Raw genomic sequence first — 19,707 nt, forward strand, 5'->3', positions numbered from 1 at the left:
GAAACAAATATTTTTAAACTATTCAAGCTCTTCTAGTTTGCAAAATTTGTTGATTATTTGTCGAACAGATGGTCGAGCAGCCGCGGTCTTTTTTGTTCACTATACCAATTCCTTACATCATTCTTTGAAGAAAACTTGGAGTTCAGACAGTACAGACTTCTTCAGCCCTGCATGAATATATTCAAAATTTTTACTTTGCATCTCTGGTCTGGGTACACAGGGTGATGAGTATAAAACTTCAAATTCGTCATTGGGAGTGACGATGCTACAACAGAAAAATCTTCTTAGTAGTAGTCAAAAATTCCAAAATGGAACTCACATAAATTTCTCAGAGATGACTAGGACGATTTGCACAAATGTAAGAATGGATGGTCTTATGGATTATGGATAAAAAAATAATGTTACTGAAGATTGCTTATGTACCTAATTTTCGGTGTGCTTTTTACGGGTGTTTTTAACACACTATAAACTTTTCCACTGGATCTGTTTACTGTCTTATTTTTTTCTGTAACACATGTCTGAGATCTTCTAAATAATTTAATATCTGTTTTTGATTTCAGGAGGGGCCAGGGTCCCTCGGGCCCCCCTCTGGGTACGTGACTGATGACATCTATATACGAAATTTAAAAAATCATATGCCTAATGATATGCCACCCTGAACTTATAAGGGGAATTCTTCCATTAGGTACGTACCCAAAGGGGGGGGGGGGGTCAAGGGGCCCTGGCCTCTTTCGAAATCGAACACTTTCATCGATTTATATATATAATATACTATTTACACATTCAGTTTTCATACACATTGTTAAGTTTTATTAAAAACTGTCTTTCTAACTACTGATAATTTGTATTTCAGAAACAAACTAACAAGAACCGTATTTTGGAGCAATCTTTAGCACAGTTCCAAATCGTCACAATTTTCACATCGTCACCACAAATGATACTTTGAAATTCATATGATACTAAGCCCTCCTAACTACGGTTCTAAAGTCGGTTTTCTCAGTGATTGCATAACCTTTCTAAATACAAACTGATTATCATTTTTCAAAAGCATTGTTGCGAGGCAAAAGAGGATGAATTTTTTGATGTTGGTGCTACTTCAGATTTCACCGTGAAGTATTGGTTTCGATTCTGCAGATAGAAAAGATAGCAGCAGGTGTGTGCTGAACTGATGATACTCAGGACTAAAAGGATGAACGCAAGCACATTTCGGATGCATGTTCGGCTATGGTGATTAGATTCGGTTGAACATTTGGTGTCGGTTGGAGAAGCCAGGATCCATCATTATACGCCAGATACAAGAAAGATTACCCACCAATGGTCTGACGTCGGTATGAGTGCTCCGATGCGGTCTAGGGAGACTGAATAGAGCGGAAAGTTCATGAAGTCGATTCTTTGGGAATGTCATGGTGAAATTTTCGAGAACTATCTCGAAAACGGAAAAACACCATTGGAAGCAAATGTAAGTGTGCAAGTATGTATGGCCATCAACTAATATGACTTTTCCTTTTCTTCACAAGAAACAAGGGAGCCACCTCGAGCCACTCCTTCTAATGCAATTCGTGAATGATCTATACAGTTGAATGTCGTCATTTTAAGTAGTGTATGCAGATGATCTAAAAAAATATTGTATCATCGTAAGACTTGTGGGTTGTGCTGCTCTACAAATGGACATTGAAAAGGTCTTATGAATATGTGATCAGAACGGCATCATCTTTGTTTTTTTGTTACAACGAAAGCCTTTGAAGTTTTATTATTTCAACGATGTGTATTGCCTCTATAATGTTTATATTCAGTATTCTGGCGTTCTTGAATACGGAGTTACAATTGCTCTCATAAACCAACATGTTTCGCAAAATAGATGAGTATTTCTTTAATAGCTCTTTGTTTTCGATTTACTGATTAATAACATCGATTGACTCATTCTATTGGGAGAAATAATTTTAACATTCTGGGTAGATCAGTTCGTAGAGCGAACTTTTCTTCGAACTTTTCTTCCGCCGTTTTTTTCCAAAACTAAAAGCTTTATTGCGAAAAAGTGCTTACAGATGTATTATTCAAAGTATTGTCCGTTGTTAGCGGCAACTTGCTCCCATCTTTCCGGCAATTTTCGGATCCCGGCTCGAAAAAAGGAGTCCTCTTTTGAAACTATCCATGAAGCAATCCATTTTTCCTACTCTTCGAAGGATTGAAAATGTTGATCTGCCAGGCCGTGTGCCACCGAACGGAATAGGTGGAAGTCAGAAGGTGCGACATCTGAGGAATACGGCGGGTGAGGTAAGACTTCCCATTTCGGCGTATCCAGGTACTTTTTGACCATTTTTGCGACGTGAGGCATTGTCGTGTTGGAGCATTGTCGTGTTGGAGGATGACTTTGTCATGTCGCTCTTGATATTGTGGCCGCTTTTCTTTTAGAGCGCGACTAAGGCGCATCAGTTGCGTTCGGTAGCGATCTGCTGTGATGGTTTCACCAGATTTTAAGAGCTCGTAGTAAATCACACCGAGCTGATCCCACAAATACAAATCATAACCTTGGGGCCGTGAATATTCGGTTTTGCCTCCGACGAAGTGGTATGCCCGGGCTTTCCCCATGATTTTCTGCGTTTAGGATTATCGATACCACTACCACTTTTCATCACCGGTTACGATTCATTGTAAAAAACCCTTACGATTTTGTCTTTGAAGCAATTGCTCACATACACTCGATGTCCCTCGGTTTCAACTCGTACGGTACCCAGTTTCCTTCTCTCTGAATTATGCCCAGGGCCTTGAGACGTTTTGAAATAGCTTGCTGACTCACTACCAACGATTCGGCCAGCACTTTTGGGTTTGGCACGAATCTTTATCAAGCAATGCTTCTAGTTGTTCATCTTTGAAGGTTTTTTCTCTTTCACCACCATGTTTGTCTTCGACATCGAAATCACCATTTTTAAAACGTTGAAACCACTCCCGACACGTTCTTTTACTCAGAGCAACATCACCGTAAGTTTCTGAGAGCATTCGATGCGCTTCAGCTTCATTTTTTTCGAATTATAACAGAAAAGTCATCTATCGGAAAACGGCGGAAGCAAAGTTGTACACCTGATACTTAAATGAGCTTGTTGTGGTATTAAAAATTGTTACGCTTCAGGCGACCCATTCTAATCGTTTAATTTCGATTCACTTTTTTACAAATTGCGGACTGCTTTCATCATGTAACAATCTAGTTTGGCTTGTATCTAGTTTGGCAGATAAAAGACGGAAAATAGTAAAACAAAATGCAGTCCAACAAAGTCAAATCACAAGATGATGCATGGTGTCATGTGCAGTATGACATACGGCACCGTCCTGCTGAAACCTTCTGTCAACCCCTAATCCAATTCTTGATTTTGGGCGAAATATTCAGTTATCACGAACGGTATTTTTTCCCATTGGCCACGACGTAGGAGTTTTCATCGTCTTTCCAATAGTAAGACTCAATGGATGGTGATGAGCTCACTTCATCCGCGTCCCCTGCCGCATTTTCTGCTTTTCTCATATAGAAGGGTTATGAAATCACTGTGAAAATCGAAAACCGGAGGGCCGAGTGTCATATGCCATTCAATTCAGCTCGTCGAGTACGCAAAATGTCTGTGTGTGTATGTAACCAAAAAATGCACTCGATTTTCTCGGAGATTTTCACAAACTTAGATTCAAATGAAAGCTCTATTGGTCCCATAGCCTGATATTGAATTTTACCCAGACCGAACTTCCGGTTCAAGAGACCGCTTAACCGATTTTCTTCAACTTAGACTCAAATTAAAGACCTTATAGCCTGCTAGTGAATTTCATTTAGATCCGACTTCTGGTTCTGGAGTAACGGAGAAAAATGTGCAAAATGAACTAAAAAAGTGCACTCGATTTTCTCAGACACCGCTCATCCAATTTTCATAAGCTTAGGTTCAAATTAAAGGTCTTACAATCGCATATAACTCTACCGAATTGCATCCGGAGACGACTTCCGGTTCCGGAATAACAGGCTGATAAAAATAATAATTTCATTTTTAGGAGCGTGTTTTTAAACATGACACTAAAAAATCGATCTAAATATTATTAACTAGCCGAATATTTTTTCGATTGGACAGGTCTGGTTAGTTAATTATCAAATACGTAGATGTCGGGTATGCCGAATCATCGTTCCTAGTACCGGAGGTACCGGAAAAGTGTTCGAGTACTCCAAACCGGAAATCACCCCAATTTCTCAGAACCGGTTAGACCGATTTTCGTAAACTCGGATTTAAATTAAAAGTATTATGTATCCATAAGATGACGAAAAATTCTGTCTAGATCCGGCTTCTAGTTCCGAAAATACAGGGTAGTGTGTATGAAATTGCAACCTGTCATTTAGAGCGTTAATGCAACAAAAACGTAAGAAAATTGTTTCAATTTATAGGTTATACCAGTTGCTGGTTCGTTATACCGGTTTCCAGCTCCTGGTTCAGGAAATACCGGAAATAGTGCTCGAATAAAAGTTACGCTTTTAAAAATAGACTGTTTTTGACCTTGTTTGGATCTGATTTTCGGTTCCGGAACAGGGTCATTTCTTCCAGTCCCATTCCTTATGGGGTTGCCAGAATAGGATGATTTGCCAGTCCCAGGTCTGATCATCTAGAAATTCTCTGTACAATTCCAGCTAATCCCAATCACTAACGGAGCAGCAACCAGGTCAAGCTCTTTCAAGAAGTAAGGCTCAATGATGTGGTCTGTTCATACATCACGTTAAACAATGCACTTCTTGGAATGGTTGTTGGTATGTTATGAATTTCGTTTGATTGATCTTGACCTAAAGTTCGACAATTTTGCTTATTCACGTTCAAAAAAGCCAGAAATAAGACTTGTAACATGGTTTAAAAGTCGTAGTTTTGCGAATCGTCATTCACCTATTCTAATGTCCATTCCTCCGCTGTATTTTCTATGACTTTGGACTCTGATTGGTGTTAAAATTATCGTTTTCAAAAGCAAAAATTTTTAAATTTCAGCTATAAGATTCATTTGTCTACTGGATTCCCCGCATCTGCTTTTTGCTAATTATTTGTAGACGGTCTAGAATATCTACCATCTTTCCCGAAATCCAAAAATCAACAGACACTCTGTTTTTTTTCACTATCTCAAACTAAACACAGCTGTCCAGTTCTACCATTGTTTAGCAAAGAAAAAAACGAGAGATACTCACTCGCATCCCACGATTTGTTTTGATGCTAATAAACATTAAATTTTCATCCAACACCATTCACTTGCAGCTGGGTTTGTGTGAAATTGAAAGTTCTACCTTCATACGTAAGAACCAATGCATATTAGTGTAAAGAAAACCGCAAACAAGGCCCAACTGTCGCCACCGCATGTGGCATACCATAAAGACTATCAACTTTCCGTGTATGATTTGCCTTTGCTCGTATTCCTTTCCTCTGCCAGCACTTAGGTTAAGGTGAATCTGTCAATTCAAGGTAGAAGTCATTTGAAACATTGGTATAAAAATTACGTTTTCTCAATAGCATACTAGTAAATTCATTTCAAATTTGAAAGCAACACAGAACTAACACGGCCGCCTAACGAAGCTCAATTTGCCCTAAGTAAAAGAAAAGCGTGTGTTGGGTTTCAGTGAAGATTACGCGCCTTTTTTTCTTTTCCTGCTCGCATTTCTAAAATGCTCGATCCGCTACCAAAAAGAGGGTCTTGGTCCGACTTGTCAGTACTGCGAACTCTACCACTTCAATATTCAGAGAAACGTCCTTGGCACGTTCGGCCGTCATCGAACATTCGAACGTTCGAAAGTGCGCGACAGAAGGGGAAAAAACTAGAAGGGTGCAGATCAAAAATATTGTGATTTTTATTGGCTTTTCCCCCTCATGTCTTCGTTTACCCAAGCTCATAAACAACATCGATGACGACAAAAGCAAGCAGCGCCGGCCGAACGCAGGACGACCGACCGACAGTGGATCTGGACGGTTCCCAAGGGAGTTTTAGTATTCGCTTAATAATTGATTTTTGGACGTCGAAACCCAAACAATGCAGCAACTGTCCGCTCCTTCGGTCGGTTAAGTGAGCAGAACCGGGTGAGATGACATTCGGGACCTATAAATGACCAAATTTATTCATTCTAATGACCAGCCTATTAAAAGATAATTTTCCGCATCTAAGGATTCTCCCTTTGTACCCTGATGAAGACAAAGATTTCCCAAACAAGATGTATTTTCGACAATTTCCTGCTCATTACATGCCCGCTTGAAGTGATTGACATCACATTTTAATGGGTTCAACTGAAAAAAGATGCGGACGATGAAAAGTATTTTCAAATCTCGGTCATCTCGGATGAGCATTCGCGAAGCATGTCGAAAAGGCAAATGGAAACCATATGGAAGTTTGTCACGTAATTTAATCCCACTTCGGAACCAGCTTTGTGTGGTAGGAAGTAGACACGAGCATTAAGGTTGGCCATTAATAAGCAGACAAGTTCTTCGATACGAAAACCGAACCGGATCGGAACTACTAGTGGAAGTGCCAGCATAATGTGTGTTGGCGCCTGCATATTGCGCCTTTTCTGTTTGTTTCCCCTTCATTTGCGAGTGAGGGTGCAGAAAGGATATTTAACTAAGAAATGTATTTTCAGAAGCAATTTGTCCTACCGGTGTGGTTTGTGTTTGTCTTGTAGGCAGGCATCGATTGGTCGAGAAATAGAAACATGAGTATTCGTAATGATTTTTTTGCCACTATGGTAAACCAAAATATCACATTTGGTCAATTTTAAAACGTTCGCTGACAAATAGACACGTTACAGAACTACTTGTATTAATCTTAATTAGATTTTATTTACATTCCGTTTCCGATTTGTTGAACATCTCTATATTCTAACTATGGCAATTAGTCTAAAATTAAGTAAAAATGTGTTTATTTTTTTGTTAATTTGAGTTTGTTAGAATCTGTTTACTGACTTATGAGAGCCGATTTGGAATTTTGTATGACCTTAAGTTTATTTTAATTTGAATTTTTGTTTATCAAATTCATTTTGGCCTTCTTTAAGCTTCTCTATTCCCGATACTTTCCGAAACGAAAATCGGTCCGGTAAATTCGCCTAATGAATTGTTTTTGAAAATCAGTGTAGCCATCTTAAAGAATTCGTAGTGCATTCCACATAAAATTTAAGGTTCTGGACACATGGCTAAGTGAGATGGGTATTACTATGCGAAAATTGGCGAAGCGGTTTGGAATTCATCATGCCAGTGTTGAAACCAACATTAATAAGTTTGGCAACACTATTCTTTGGATGAGCTACCAGGAAGAGGCAGAACAAATCAATGTCAATACGTGATTTGGCCATAAAAGCAGGAACAAGTGTCGGAATGATCCAGCGTATCAAAAAGGCGAAATCACCTGAAGACCTTCAAGAAGCAGAAAATCTCGAAACAAAGTGTAGAACAGAAGAAGTGAGCAGCAACAAGGGTCCGGGAATTGTATTCACGTCTTTTGCAGTGTCCGGATGCATGCGTTTTGATGAACGAAGAGACTTATGTAAAGAAGGACTCAAAAACACTTTCAGGTCCACAATACTCTACTGTCGTCTTTGGGGAGGATGTGAGCGATGCGGGCGGAGAAATTCGGTTGAAAGGTACTGGTATGGCAAGCAATATGTTCCTGTGGTTTGAAGTCAACTGTTTTTTACACTACCGGAACTATAAATGCAGAAATCTATCGATCTGAGTGTCTACGGAGGAGATTGCTGCCTTTATATAAGAAGCATACTAAACCTTCACTGTTTTGGCCGGATTTAGCGTTGGCTCACTATGCCAAAACCACTCTCAATTGGCTTGCGGAAAAGGGTATAAATTTCGATGAGAAAAATAACAATCCACCAAATTGCCCTCTGCTTCGACCCATCGAACGGTACTGGGCAATCTTGAAGAGGGTCTTCAAGAAGACTGGTAAGGCAGCTGGGAACATGCAGGAGTTCAAAATAATTTGGGATCAAGCGTCCAAAAAATGCGATGCAACACTTGTCCGGAACTTGATGAAGAGCGTTCGATCTAATGATCGAAAATTCGTGAAGGAGTAACTTAAATTTCATCCGGTTTCAATTATGCTCAAGTTTAACCTCGTAAATAAAAGGATCAATTTTTAGTTTGAATAAAATATCGTTTTTTATCATAATTTGAAAGAAAAATTTGAGGATAGCTTATTTTCGATACACTCTTTACTGGAAGGCGGAAAGGCGAAAAGTCGCTTACACAAAAATATCGATATCTCCGTTATAAATGGACGTATTTTAACAATCTATGACTTGTTGGATAGCTTTCGTGCGGATTTTAGGTTTGAAAACATATACTGTTTTTAAGGTCAATTGTGACAGACATTGTTGAAAAACTGAAAAAATTGACATAAAACTTCGTGTAACTCAAAAAGTAAACATCCGACCACAAAACCATTCAATAGCGTTTAGGGTGACGGGGACACCTTTCATTTGCGAATAGTTTGATTAAAATCGGTCCAGTCATCTGAGATCTCGACCTCTTTGTTGACAACACACATACACACACGGACATTTGATCAGTTCGTCGAGCTGAATCGATTGGTATATGATACTCGGCCCTCTGAGCCTCGGAAATTTTTTTCTAAATTTAGCTTGAACATTATACGCAGAAGTAACAGGAGCGCAGGCTATCGCTACGCCAATTCAAACGCTGCGTCTCCTGTGTGTTTGAGACATGCACAATGCTCATTAAAATCAAATTCATGCTAAATAGCGTTTCATTGGGTTTAATCTAAACAGTGCAGTTGTAATCAACCAGTGGAAATTAATGCAGCCTTTCATCGCTGTAATCACGATTTGGAGTGTGAAAAATATTGTTGTTCATATTGACCAGTTGCAAATTTGTTCAAAAGATAATTTTTATTGGTGAAAATATAATTGGAATGTAAATTCAGTAAATTAAGTAAATTCATCAATATATCATTAGAGGCTCTTCTCACATTCGATTATCTCTTTAGTGATATTTCTGTGGGTGAAAATTCAAGTCAAGTTTCGCTGACACGAAAAATCAACTTATCAACTTAGAGAGTCAGAGTTCTGTGGATGCTTGTTTCATGAATGAAAATCTCGGACGTGATTTTTTCAATATCTAATATATTTTAGAATATCTTTTGAACTATTTTTTTCCACAAATAATAATGAAATGAAATGGCTGTTATTTCTCATCTTGAACTGAATGATAAGAATCAATTTCCACAAGTATCCGTTACTGTCGATGTTTACAATATAACCACTTCAAGATAACATGTTTCAATCCACTTAGTGGTGTGATTATGCCTTTCTTATATTACTCATGCTCTCATAAATATTACTGTGGTCGTTTTCAAAAAACGTTTTAATCATATCTTAAATGTGAAATAACGTGTTATCCCCAAGCAGCTTGTATCAAAGGAAAAAATTTCTACCTCAATTGGCCCACATCAATAGCAGAGAGAATACACACATGGCCGAACTCAAATGACGTTTTCGTTTTTAATTTACACTACACCGTTGCAGTGCTACACGGAGGCATGAATAAACAAACCAAAATGACAAAAACATAACCAGTAACCATTGACTACAATAAACTATTCCATTGCACAGAGCTACACTCAACTTTTGATGAGTGCTACACCATCGGTGTAGCTAAGGTTGGACTGAAACCGTTCGTTTTTACCAATTTCACTACACCAGTGTTACACTTTTGCTACTAGGTATCGGTGCAGAAAAAGTGTAACACTGGTGTAGTGCAATTGGTAAAAACGAACGGTTTCAGTCCAACCTTAGCTACACCGATGTAGTGCAATTTAAAAACGAAAACGACGTAATTTAGTACTTTATTGACGAAATTCATTTTGACAATATCGGTCTACGGATCTGGAAAATATATTGGTGTGTGTATTTGTGTAAAAAACAAATAATGTCACTGGATTTTCTTAGAGATGGCTGAACCGATATTCACAAACTCAGATCTCATAGATCGCTATTGAATTTTATCCCGATCCGACTTTCGGTTCCGGAATTACAAGACAATATGTGCAAATCTATGAGAAAATGCGTATTCAATTTTGTCGGAAATTTTTCAACCCATTTTCGCAAACTAAGATGCATATGAAAGGTCTTGAAATTATTTAGAAAGCTGATCCTGATCCGACTTCCGGTCCCTATGTTACAGTGAAATTAGTAACAATTTTCAATTTCATTAGGGTTTTTTCATAAGCGATGACGAAGTGAGGTACACATTTTTATAAAATTTACTGGTAAATTCATCTAGTTGACAGACCTTGTTAGTTGGTGGTTATATGAATCTACTTTGAGACTACTAGCGCCAGGTTTTGCGGTTCCGAACGCACCGGTAATATTGAAGAAAAGCTATAAAAACGGAACTCACTTCGATTTCTCAGCAACGGTTAAACCGATTTTTACAAACTAAAGCTCTCATTGTCTTAAAAGATACTGTGCAATTTCATCCAGATCTGACTTCCGGTTCCGGAATTATAGGGCAATAAGTATCAAAACCTTCAAACTGTCATACAAAATGATGCAAAATCGGTACGGAAGAAGAAGAAAACGCACCCAGAAATAGTACGACATATGACAATGAATATCAAAATATCAAACATTTTCGATCTTGGAAAAACATTGGTAGACCAAAACAAAACTAATTAAAAGCTTCAGCGATGTAGAGAAACATCATTAGGTCTATCTTTGAATTACCACAGGGAAAAGAAACAAAGTGCTTTACTACAAGGGTAAATTCTCGAATCGATTTTCCTTTTCGGTTAGTCCTGACGAAGCACAGCGTACCCATGAAACAACAAGAACACGCAAAGCACCGGTTACCAGCATCCTTACGAGTTCCATTGAAGGTGCTGTGATGCGCAGATTCCATGCTCAGTTGTCAACCCGGTGCAATTTATATTGCCGGCATTCTCTACAAACCAGACACCGGGTAGCCACGTGCCAAACAAAATTCACCGGTTCGATCCAATCCATTTGAGCCACACCAAAATGATCCGATACTGTCGCGGTATCAAGGAGTGGTCGGTCTAGTGCCTCTGTCGCCATTATCACAGTCGACGACAGGTTGACTCATTCAACGGCTATTTACATTGACCGTTCGCTTCACGTATTCCCATCTCATTCTATTTCATTTCATCTTTATTGTGTCGTTCTCTCTACCTAGGAGTTCCCAGTTTTACCACTACTGAGTAGAGCGTTCACTTTATCGATGACTGTCGCCGTTTACCTTTGCTGGTTAGTAATTAACGTCAATGAGGTCACACATCAGTTTGTTTTGGAAATTTTTTTTTTTGGCCCATCAAAGATCTGAATCAAAGCTGTTGCTGGACATCAGGATATGCATGAAAATATACATACACCTAACCACTACCTAAGAGACGCTGGTAAATCTACACATCGAAGTTTCGTAATGAATAAAACAAATTTGTCTCATTCATTCTTGGAGACAGCAACGAAACACGCCCATCCCTTTATGGACTGTGGCACGTTAAAGTCACGCGAGTTGATAAACTTTGAAATGGTTCAAGAATTCCCATAATACATATCAGTTGGAATTATTCACGGGTTATGCGATAAACGGTAAAATCCAGGCACTGATAGCAGGTTGCTGAAACATAAATCGTCATCATCACAGCAAGCCAGACAGAGGGCAGGGCTTGGTCAGGACGATTTCACCATCGAACGAATTCTAACCTGCTTTTGTAAACTGTATTCCGCAGCCGAAGCATAGTGCCCACACGAATCCCAATATAAGATGCATTGTAGACTACTTGACACACTAAACGGTACACATCGGAACAGGAATTCTATGCGTAATCTTTTCCTGGATGCAACTTTAAAAATTATAAATAAAGCACTGCACAGTGCTCAGTTGCTGCTGCTGATGCTGTTGGCACAAACACTGCCACTGTTAAATACACGCCTTCGCACGCACACACTCTCGTAATTTGCAGTATGGAATGTACTACTCCCGAAACGGTAATCCGAAAATGATTCGAATGCGGGAACTATTGTACAAAGCTACCAACCGCCGCGGTGTACGAACTCAAACTGACGTTCGTCTGTCATGTCACGCGCTAGACTGAGAGAGAATTGTTGATGGGAAACTGTATTAGGCATGTGTGAGTGTTTGTGTATGACTTGCAATCGAGCGAAGAGAGGGCACAAACATTCCAGGTAGGATCATATATATGATACTTCTAGAGCAAATTTTCAATATGGCACAAGTCTCCAGTAAATAATCACCCTCATTCTTGTTTACGGCCGTATGCGATACGTTCGAAAATATATCAAATTCGTATTCCCGTTTACGTTCGAATCAATCACTATTTTAAACATCGCAAATGCATAAAAACAACGCTCATCCAACTTGGAACTATCAGTTCTGGTACAGATTTTAGTTATAATTAAATATCTTTGCTATCATTTGTTATTTGACTTGTTTTTTTCGCTGACTTTGTATCATGCTTGCCTACGTCCGTATCGACCATACGACGTTTTTTTAGGTAGATTCCAAGCATCAAGGAAGTGACGAATGCTACATAATAAATAAATGTCGTACTCAGAACCAATTTTATTCAAGTCGTAAATGAAATTTTCAAATTAAACTTCGTGCTAAGTAAAAAAAGCAGTCCGATCAGTACTATCTGCGAAAAATATGTTTCATTTTTCTTGCAATTTTGTCATGTTTTCGATAGACTTTTCATTAATTACATTGGTAAAATCATGCATTTAATATAGAATAAAGCATATTTGCCCATGGCGTATTTTCCAGTACCTAATAGATGTAAAATTTGATGCATAAAAACTTGGAACCGCGCATATACTCGAAGGCTCGCCAGAAAAAAGCAGCATTTTACCGACGACACGACCAGACACTCCGAAGAAAAATCGGAATAAAAAGTGTTCGTGAGCGATTTACCACCAGTTACCATAAATATAGCGACCCCTTGAAAATGACAAAAACTAACTATTCGAGCAACACTGTTTAAGTTGCTATGAACTAGTTACCAAGGAGCACCAGAATAAATAAACAAACAGTTTGAAACAGTTGTGGAATAATTCCACATTTCATGGTTATTAAAAATCTTACAAAAAACTGCAAAAATTAACAATACTTCATTCGAGGGCGGAATTGTATATAAAGTTTGTCAAACGCCGATGCTTGGTGAGTGTAAATGATATTCTAATTCGTATAAATGAATTTCTAATCGCTTTGTGTTTTTAGTTCGATCTCGAAAAAAGTTCTCTGGAACCAAATACTTAGGAAGCGAAGCTAAAAACTTTAGATGAGTTGATTTAAAAGTCCCGATTGAGTACGCAAATGCAGGAAATTCTTGGGACATATTTACTTTTAGACCGTTATTTCATGGAAGAAAGCGTCCTGAAAGCGATAATTTTGTACAGCATTTAAACGGGGCAGCAATGCTTCAGCATGTTGGATGATGTATTTTTCATTATTCGAAAGTGCATTCGACGTGGAACGTGGAACGCAATCGCTAGACGGAGTGTGTGCTGTTGTTAATAACGCTGCTAGTTGCTTGGAACTAGACTTCATAAATGCTTTGAAATCACCTCTGAAATCTGGTTACCCTACCAATAGCCCAATCGGCACTTCAAAGTTCAATCCAGCAAGGGCAATTACAAACTAGTGACGTTGAACAGGCACGTGCAAAATTTTTTTAAACCTCGTTTGCATCCGTGGGTTGACCAATTTATCAATCACAATCACAACCTCGCTGAAAAAGAGTTGGCATCGTATGAAGCTGGGAAACATTTATACAATTCCTTATAGTGCAAGTCGGCGTTGAAAACTGCCCTCACACCAAGAAATTATAATGGATTATGATTATTCGGTTAGTATCATTACTAGTGAAGTTACAAGTCGCCTGGAGCGAGTTATCAAAAAATCTACATTCAATCGGTTTGGTGGACTAGTTTTGGTTTTGCTGCTTAGTTAAATGAATATATTCCCCCCGAAGATAACATACGAAAAATTTTTTAATGCCTTAAACTACCAAAATCAAATTTTTAGTAGTGAATAATTTGCGTTGCCGGTACGGTACGCCACTACGAATTACATATTCGTTATGAGACAAGTACTCCAAAAGTGTCGAGAATACAACGCGCCATTGACTTCAAAGCGGCATACGACACAATCGCTATGGCAGATTATGCAGCTATGGCAGATCTCTGAAAGAATAAATTTAATACCTGCCAACGGGCCAACTACACTCAGTGGTTTCGTTTTAGGTGAGAATCTCTTGTTTTTGTTTACATTTCTTTTGTGGTTACCAAGGCTACTGGTAACTGTTTTTCAAAATCAATAATTTACCAACTTGTGTTGCTAGTTCCAACATTTTTTCAAGCGATTCCATTTTGACATTACCAGTTACTGAGGGGTAGCTCGATTTACGATACAGTTTTAAAAGCGAGTGGCAGGTCGTGTCGTCGATTTTACTATACTGCTATGCTTTCTGAATGTTTTCTGCAAAACACAAATTTATGATTTGATTACAAATCACCTTTAGGATCGAAAATAAATTTGTTGGAAATCGCTTAAACTTTTTTCAATGTTTTCGAACGATTGATTCGCAATATAAAACTGACGAATCGAAACCACGTCATTTCGTATATTCGTCCGTAAACGAGAATGGGACTTTCCGTTCGTACGAATGATGTTCAAATACACGTATCGTTGGAAGTTAAACTTCCATACATTCTTAATGCTTAATCACAAGAATTGGACTGAGTTCATCAAGGTTTAGCATTTATTTGAAGAAGTTTACTGATATTTGAATATTTTGTGGGTAACGAGTCGCATTCATTCGAGTGAAAACAAGAATGGCTTATTCGTATTCGTTCGAAAGTACCCGTTCGTCGTACTACCGATACGGACGTAAACAAGAATGAGGGTGAATATAATTTTTTTTGTAAAATCTCTTATTGCATCTTAGGGGGATTGTAACAATTCCTGATTTCAAATATTTTGATAATTGGACAAAAAGTTACGCTTTGGTATACATCGTATACAAGAATGATGCTTAGTGGTGTGAAAGTAAGTTTAAAAATTTTATAATTTCAGAAAAATTCTAACATTTCAGAAATATTTGGCATAAAGCAAAGCCGTGGTATCGATCACGTAAATAAGTAGTGCAATTTTTTCACAGTTTACCTTGATTCTCTCTTACAATAACTCTGGGACATCAAGTGGAAAATTTTTTTCACAACTTGAGAGTCGCGATGAGTATCAAAACACCGCAGTGCTTGGAGTTCAAAACGCAAGGGGCTTAAACATAACTTTCAAATACTTTGTACTTTTAAATGGTTGGTGCTAGCATACCGGTATCATATGGCTGGGAAAATCGTGCTCCCAGATTTTTCTCATTTCGCAGACACTCTAAATACAAGATCTTGTGCCAGATTTTGTATATTTCGCTAGATTTTCAAGTTTTCAGCATATGGAATGCCATAATTTAAATAAACATAGAACAAGTGGTTCAAAATCGTCAAAGAAATAGAAAATCAATGCCTGTAAAGTCATGGCGCATACGTTTGTGTGAGCCTTCAGTTTCTATGCGCGAGATCTTAATTTACTAACGAGACGAGATGTTACGAAGCAAATGGAACTTATGTTTGTTAACATAGATGGTACCAGACTTGGCATCCCTGGGCTAACATCTTTCCATAAAAAAGACTATGTGTATAGCGGCCCTTACACGATCATTAGAGTGACATTACTAAAAAGTAATATCATTTTTAATGAACGTGTAAGGACAGTAATGATGAATTATCCATACAAATTTGGACTTACTTCGTAGTCATTAAAAATGGCATTAATAATTGTCGTGTAAAGGCGCATACCGCTGAATAGTCGGTAATATAATAATATATTATAAAGTAATATCATTCAGTGCAAATTTCAATAATTTCATTTGTTGCAATATTGGAATAGAACAGGTGTATTACCGATATTTCATGTAATAATACCATGATTTAGCATTGGGTAGCAAAATAAATTTAAAAAATTGAAAATAAAATTTTAATCGTCTTTTTCTCGACATGCCGATTTTCCATATGGAACTGATACGCAAGTATGGGCAGTAAGGGCAGCAATGACTAATTCTTCATACAAATTTGGAATATTATTACTAAGCTTTTAAAAACTACCATCAATTAATTATGGAGTAGCACGTGAGCTGAGAAAATTCGGATGGTAGGGATGATGCCACCGGTATCATCAGACCCTGTCGGCTTGGAGTGAAATCAGTTCAGCAGTTCAGCAATGCCATCGCACGGCATCACATTCAACATATAATGTCAACTGTATAGGTGCGCAGTGCTACTATTTTGGTGCGCATGAATTTGACATTTCTCTCCCCTACCTCTATGTACGAGATTCGATGCGGACTCGTCTGAGGGCGTTATGCTCGCAAAAAATGATGTTGCCAATAATTTGTTCGTGTTATGCGAGAGCTGGATACTTTGTTAATATGATGTCTTTGGTATCACCCTACCCTATTTATAAAAAAGAATGTCCTTTTACTTATTTAGTATACTTTGGAAGGCTTTCGGGTGAATTATGAATTAGATTTTTCAAACTAACCACTCTTAGATAGAAAATAACTATATTATATTTAAAAGCAACTTCGAACCGTACTCAGTTAGAGCAGCTTTTTCTTCGACTTAGGCGTAGACAAAGTACGAAACTCAACTCGTCGAGGCGTTTTGGGTGTCGTGACCACCGCAACCGAAGTCGAATCTGTTTCCTTGGTAACATCAATGTCCTGCTCAACACTCTTCTGATCTTCGGTAACAACATCATCTTCATCATCGGAAATAACTAGCTTGAAATCCTCGGTTTGTTCCGATTCTGCGAGGGATGAATTACAAACAATTGATTTCGGTACCGGTTTTGGTTGATCGATTGGCCATGTGTCAACGGCATCCTCTTCGATTTCCGTGGGTGTCACAGCTTTTGGCTGCACAGAATCAGGTGCCAAACAGCGAGGGTGCTTTCTGACCGCAATCGGAGTGGCTGCTTTTTTCGAAGTTGGCTTAGGAGTAGTGGCTGAATCTTGATCCGAGCTCTCCGGGCCACCAGCTGATGGAGTGACGTCCGGAGTTCGCGGATGTCGACGTACGGCTATTGGCGTCGCCGGTCGATTTGTTTTTGATGGACTTTCGAATTTCTCTTCGCTACTGATAATTTTTTCTGCTTCAATTATTATTTCTTTCGCAGGTTGCACAATTTTTTCATCAGGCGTTTTAACCGGTGGGATTTCTTTCACTATTATTCCTGACTTTGTGTCGTTGTTTTCCAATGTAATGCGACGGATTGCTATTGGTTTTGGCTCATCGGATTGTCCATCGTTTTCAGCACTGTTTGAACGTGGTCGTTTCCTTGGTTCGCTTATTTTATCAATGATTTTATCACTTGATGGTTCTGATTCTTTCGGTTTACGCTTGATAGCTATTGGCTGAGGAGGATTCTCATCTTCTTTGATGCATTTTATTTCAACGGTCTTTTGTTCTGTAACATTTTCAGCATCTCTTGGCTTCCTTCGGAATGCAATCGGTTGTGCCGGTTTGTCCTCTTTGGACTTTACAATTTCAATTGGCTTTACATCTTTTCGTTCATGTTCCTCTGGGACCGTTTCTAGCTTCGATTCCTTCTTATCCTTTTCTTCATCTTTGCCATCCTTTGATTTCTTCCTTCCTGCAGTAGCTTTTTTTGTTGGAGTTTTCTCCTTCTCAGTACCGCTAGATTCATCAGTTTCCAGCACATGCGCTTCGCCTAATTCATCTTCCGTAAAAGAAATCATAGAGCAAAAACCATCAGTGGACGAGACAATCAGAATTGTTCCATCACTCGACCAGGAAAGATCCGTAAGCCGAGTGTAATGAATGTTTGAGATAAGTGCAAAAGGAGATTTCTGTTGTGTGTCATACAAGTAAACAGAACTTTTGGTGGCCACCGCGAATATCATCCTGTATGGAAGCGGAATAACCGGCGGCTTGTGAGCAGGATGGGGACGCAGCTTGAAATACCGTGGACAAAACCGAACTGCAACAGTATATTGATCTGGAGACGGTAAAGTAATAGCAGGCCTAAAATGAGGATATTAGTTTTAAATGGCAAGTCTAAGAAGGAATTGACTTACTGCCTCAGAGAATTTCTCGTATAGATGTAGGTCGTATTTAAGGGCTTTGGCACTCCAGGTATCTCCGCTACACCAGCAGGTGTGACTATTAGATTTCCATCAGGACTGAAACTCAATCGACGGAAGAACGTTTGTAAAGTATCATCGTGATACAATCGTATTGTTTGTCCATGTAGCGGAGAATCTTTAGGCACCGGAAGCGAACATTTGTTATTTCTTGTTAAAACTTTTTTCGATTGTAAATCAAAAATGCGAAAATAGCGATCCGAACTCAGAGTCGCCAGGTATTGATTTTTTGGATCCCAAGCGACTCCTTGCACGAAACCCTTGTGATCAGAAAAGATGTGTTGCGATTTTCCCTTGTTGACATCCCAAACCATCGCCGTATTGTCAACTGATCCACTGATTAGATACATCGAATTCGGTGACCAACACAGATCGTAGACGTCCTCCATGTGACCACGAAGAATTTTTAATGTGATCCAGATCTCTTTGTCCTGATCATTAGTAGCATCTAGAAAAAAATATAACTATAGACTGCAATCAATCGTACCGTGTCGAACTTACCGACGATATTCAACACTTCAGTTTCGCCCTTTTGCTTCCAGATGAAAATAACACTTTCATCATCACCGGATGCCAGTAGTTCACCATTGGGGGACCATCGGACCGCATTGACAGCTCTTTGATGACGAGCCAAATCAGCAACAACGTCCAACGAAATTGTGCCACATTTGGCACTTTGAGTCATGTGCCAAATCTAAATTCAATTCAATTTTAATTAAAATATTCTAATAAAAATATCATATTCCTACCAAAACATGCGTATCGGTTCCTCCAGAAGCCAATCGGTAGAGTTCATTTTTATCTGAACTGGTCCTCGGTTGAATATCAACACTTAGCACTGGATCTCGGTTGTGCCAGGATATCTCGGGAATTTGACACTTCATGGCTATTGATCTCGAAAAAGTTTAAATAAAGAAACGATAAAAATACAGTTTTTAGCGAAGAGAAAACTAAAAAATTATTCCGCATTCGAAGCACCGCAACGAATGTTTTGAGCGCGTAAACTTGACGTTTGCATTGTCAAATTCAAACGGGATGAACCTGATTGTCCAGTTCACGATGAAGAATGCACTGGTGTCCGCACAAGCACAAGTATCCTCATATAGAACGTATTTACTTTTTCAAAAACCTGTGTAAATTTTAAATTTGCTAGAAGAAGTGAGCTCACTCTAATTCCATGTCGTTTAAAACACACGTGAATTCAATTGGAATAAAACAAAAATAAGGGCAACAATTTTAGGGGGGCGGCAAAGTAATCCTTGGGACCTTTTTTTGTTGGCCCAATTCAGCTGTCCGGAGATGGAGTTGTTTTGTTTTGCTCACCAAACCTACGATAGGTGAGCAAATCTCTTATTTTGCCCCGGGCGCCAAATTTCTTCGGTACGCCACTGGTTTACATTATGCTGGTTGCGTGCTGGGGCCAGTATACTGGCAGGCAGC

At 38.7% G+C, this 19,707-nt stretch overlaps 2 protein-coding genes across 5 annotated transcripts in view; both read right to left on the reverse strand.

Moving 5' to 3' along the window:
• LOC131433665 (neurexin-4) overlaps nt 1–12,099 on the reverse strand; it is a 51,390-nt gene extending 39,291 nt beyond the window's left edge. For all 4 annotated transcript variants that reach the window (XM_058600180.1, XM_058600177.1, XM_058600181.1 and 1 more), the window contains exon 1: nt 11,732–12,099. In XM_058600180.1, coding sequence (XP_058456163.1) covers nt 11,732–11,798 — 67 coding nt within the window. In that variant the 5' untranslated portion in view covers nt 11,799–12,099. The remainder of the gene's footprint in view (nt 1–11,731) is intronic.
• A 4,555-nt stretch (nt 12,100–16,654) lies between these two features.
• LOC131438565 (chromatin assembly factor 1 subunit B) lies at nt 16,655–19,246 on the reverse strand. Its single transcript, XM_058608666.1, has 4 exons — nt 19,017–19,246; nt 18,769–18,961; nt 18,202–18,715; nt 16,655–18,148 (listed from the first exon to the last, which is right to left on the reverse strand). Exons 1-4 carry the CDS (start codon nt 19,149–19,151, stop codon nt 16,702–16,704), a joined length of 2,289 nt encoding a protein of 762 aa, XP_058464649.1. The 5' UTR covers nt 19,152–19,246; the 3' UTR covers nt 16,655–16,701.
• Between the last annotated feature and the right edge of the window lie 461 nt (nt 19,247–19,707).

The sequence above is a fragment of the Malaya genurostris genome, chromosome 3 (genome assembly GCF_030247185.1).
Source record: "Malaya genurostris strain Urasoe2022 chromosome 3, Malgen_1.1, whole genome shotgun sequence".
Lineage (NCBI taxonomy): Eukaryota > Metazoa > Arthropoda > Insecta > Diptera > Culicidae > Malaya > Malaya genurostris.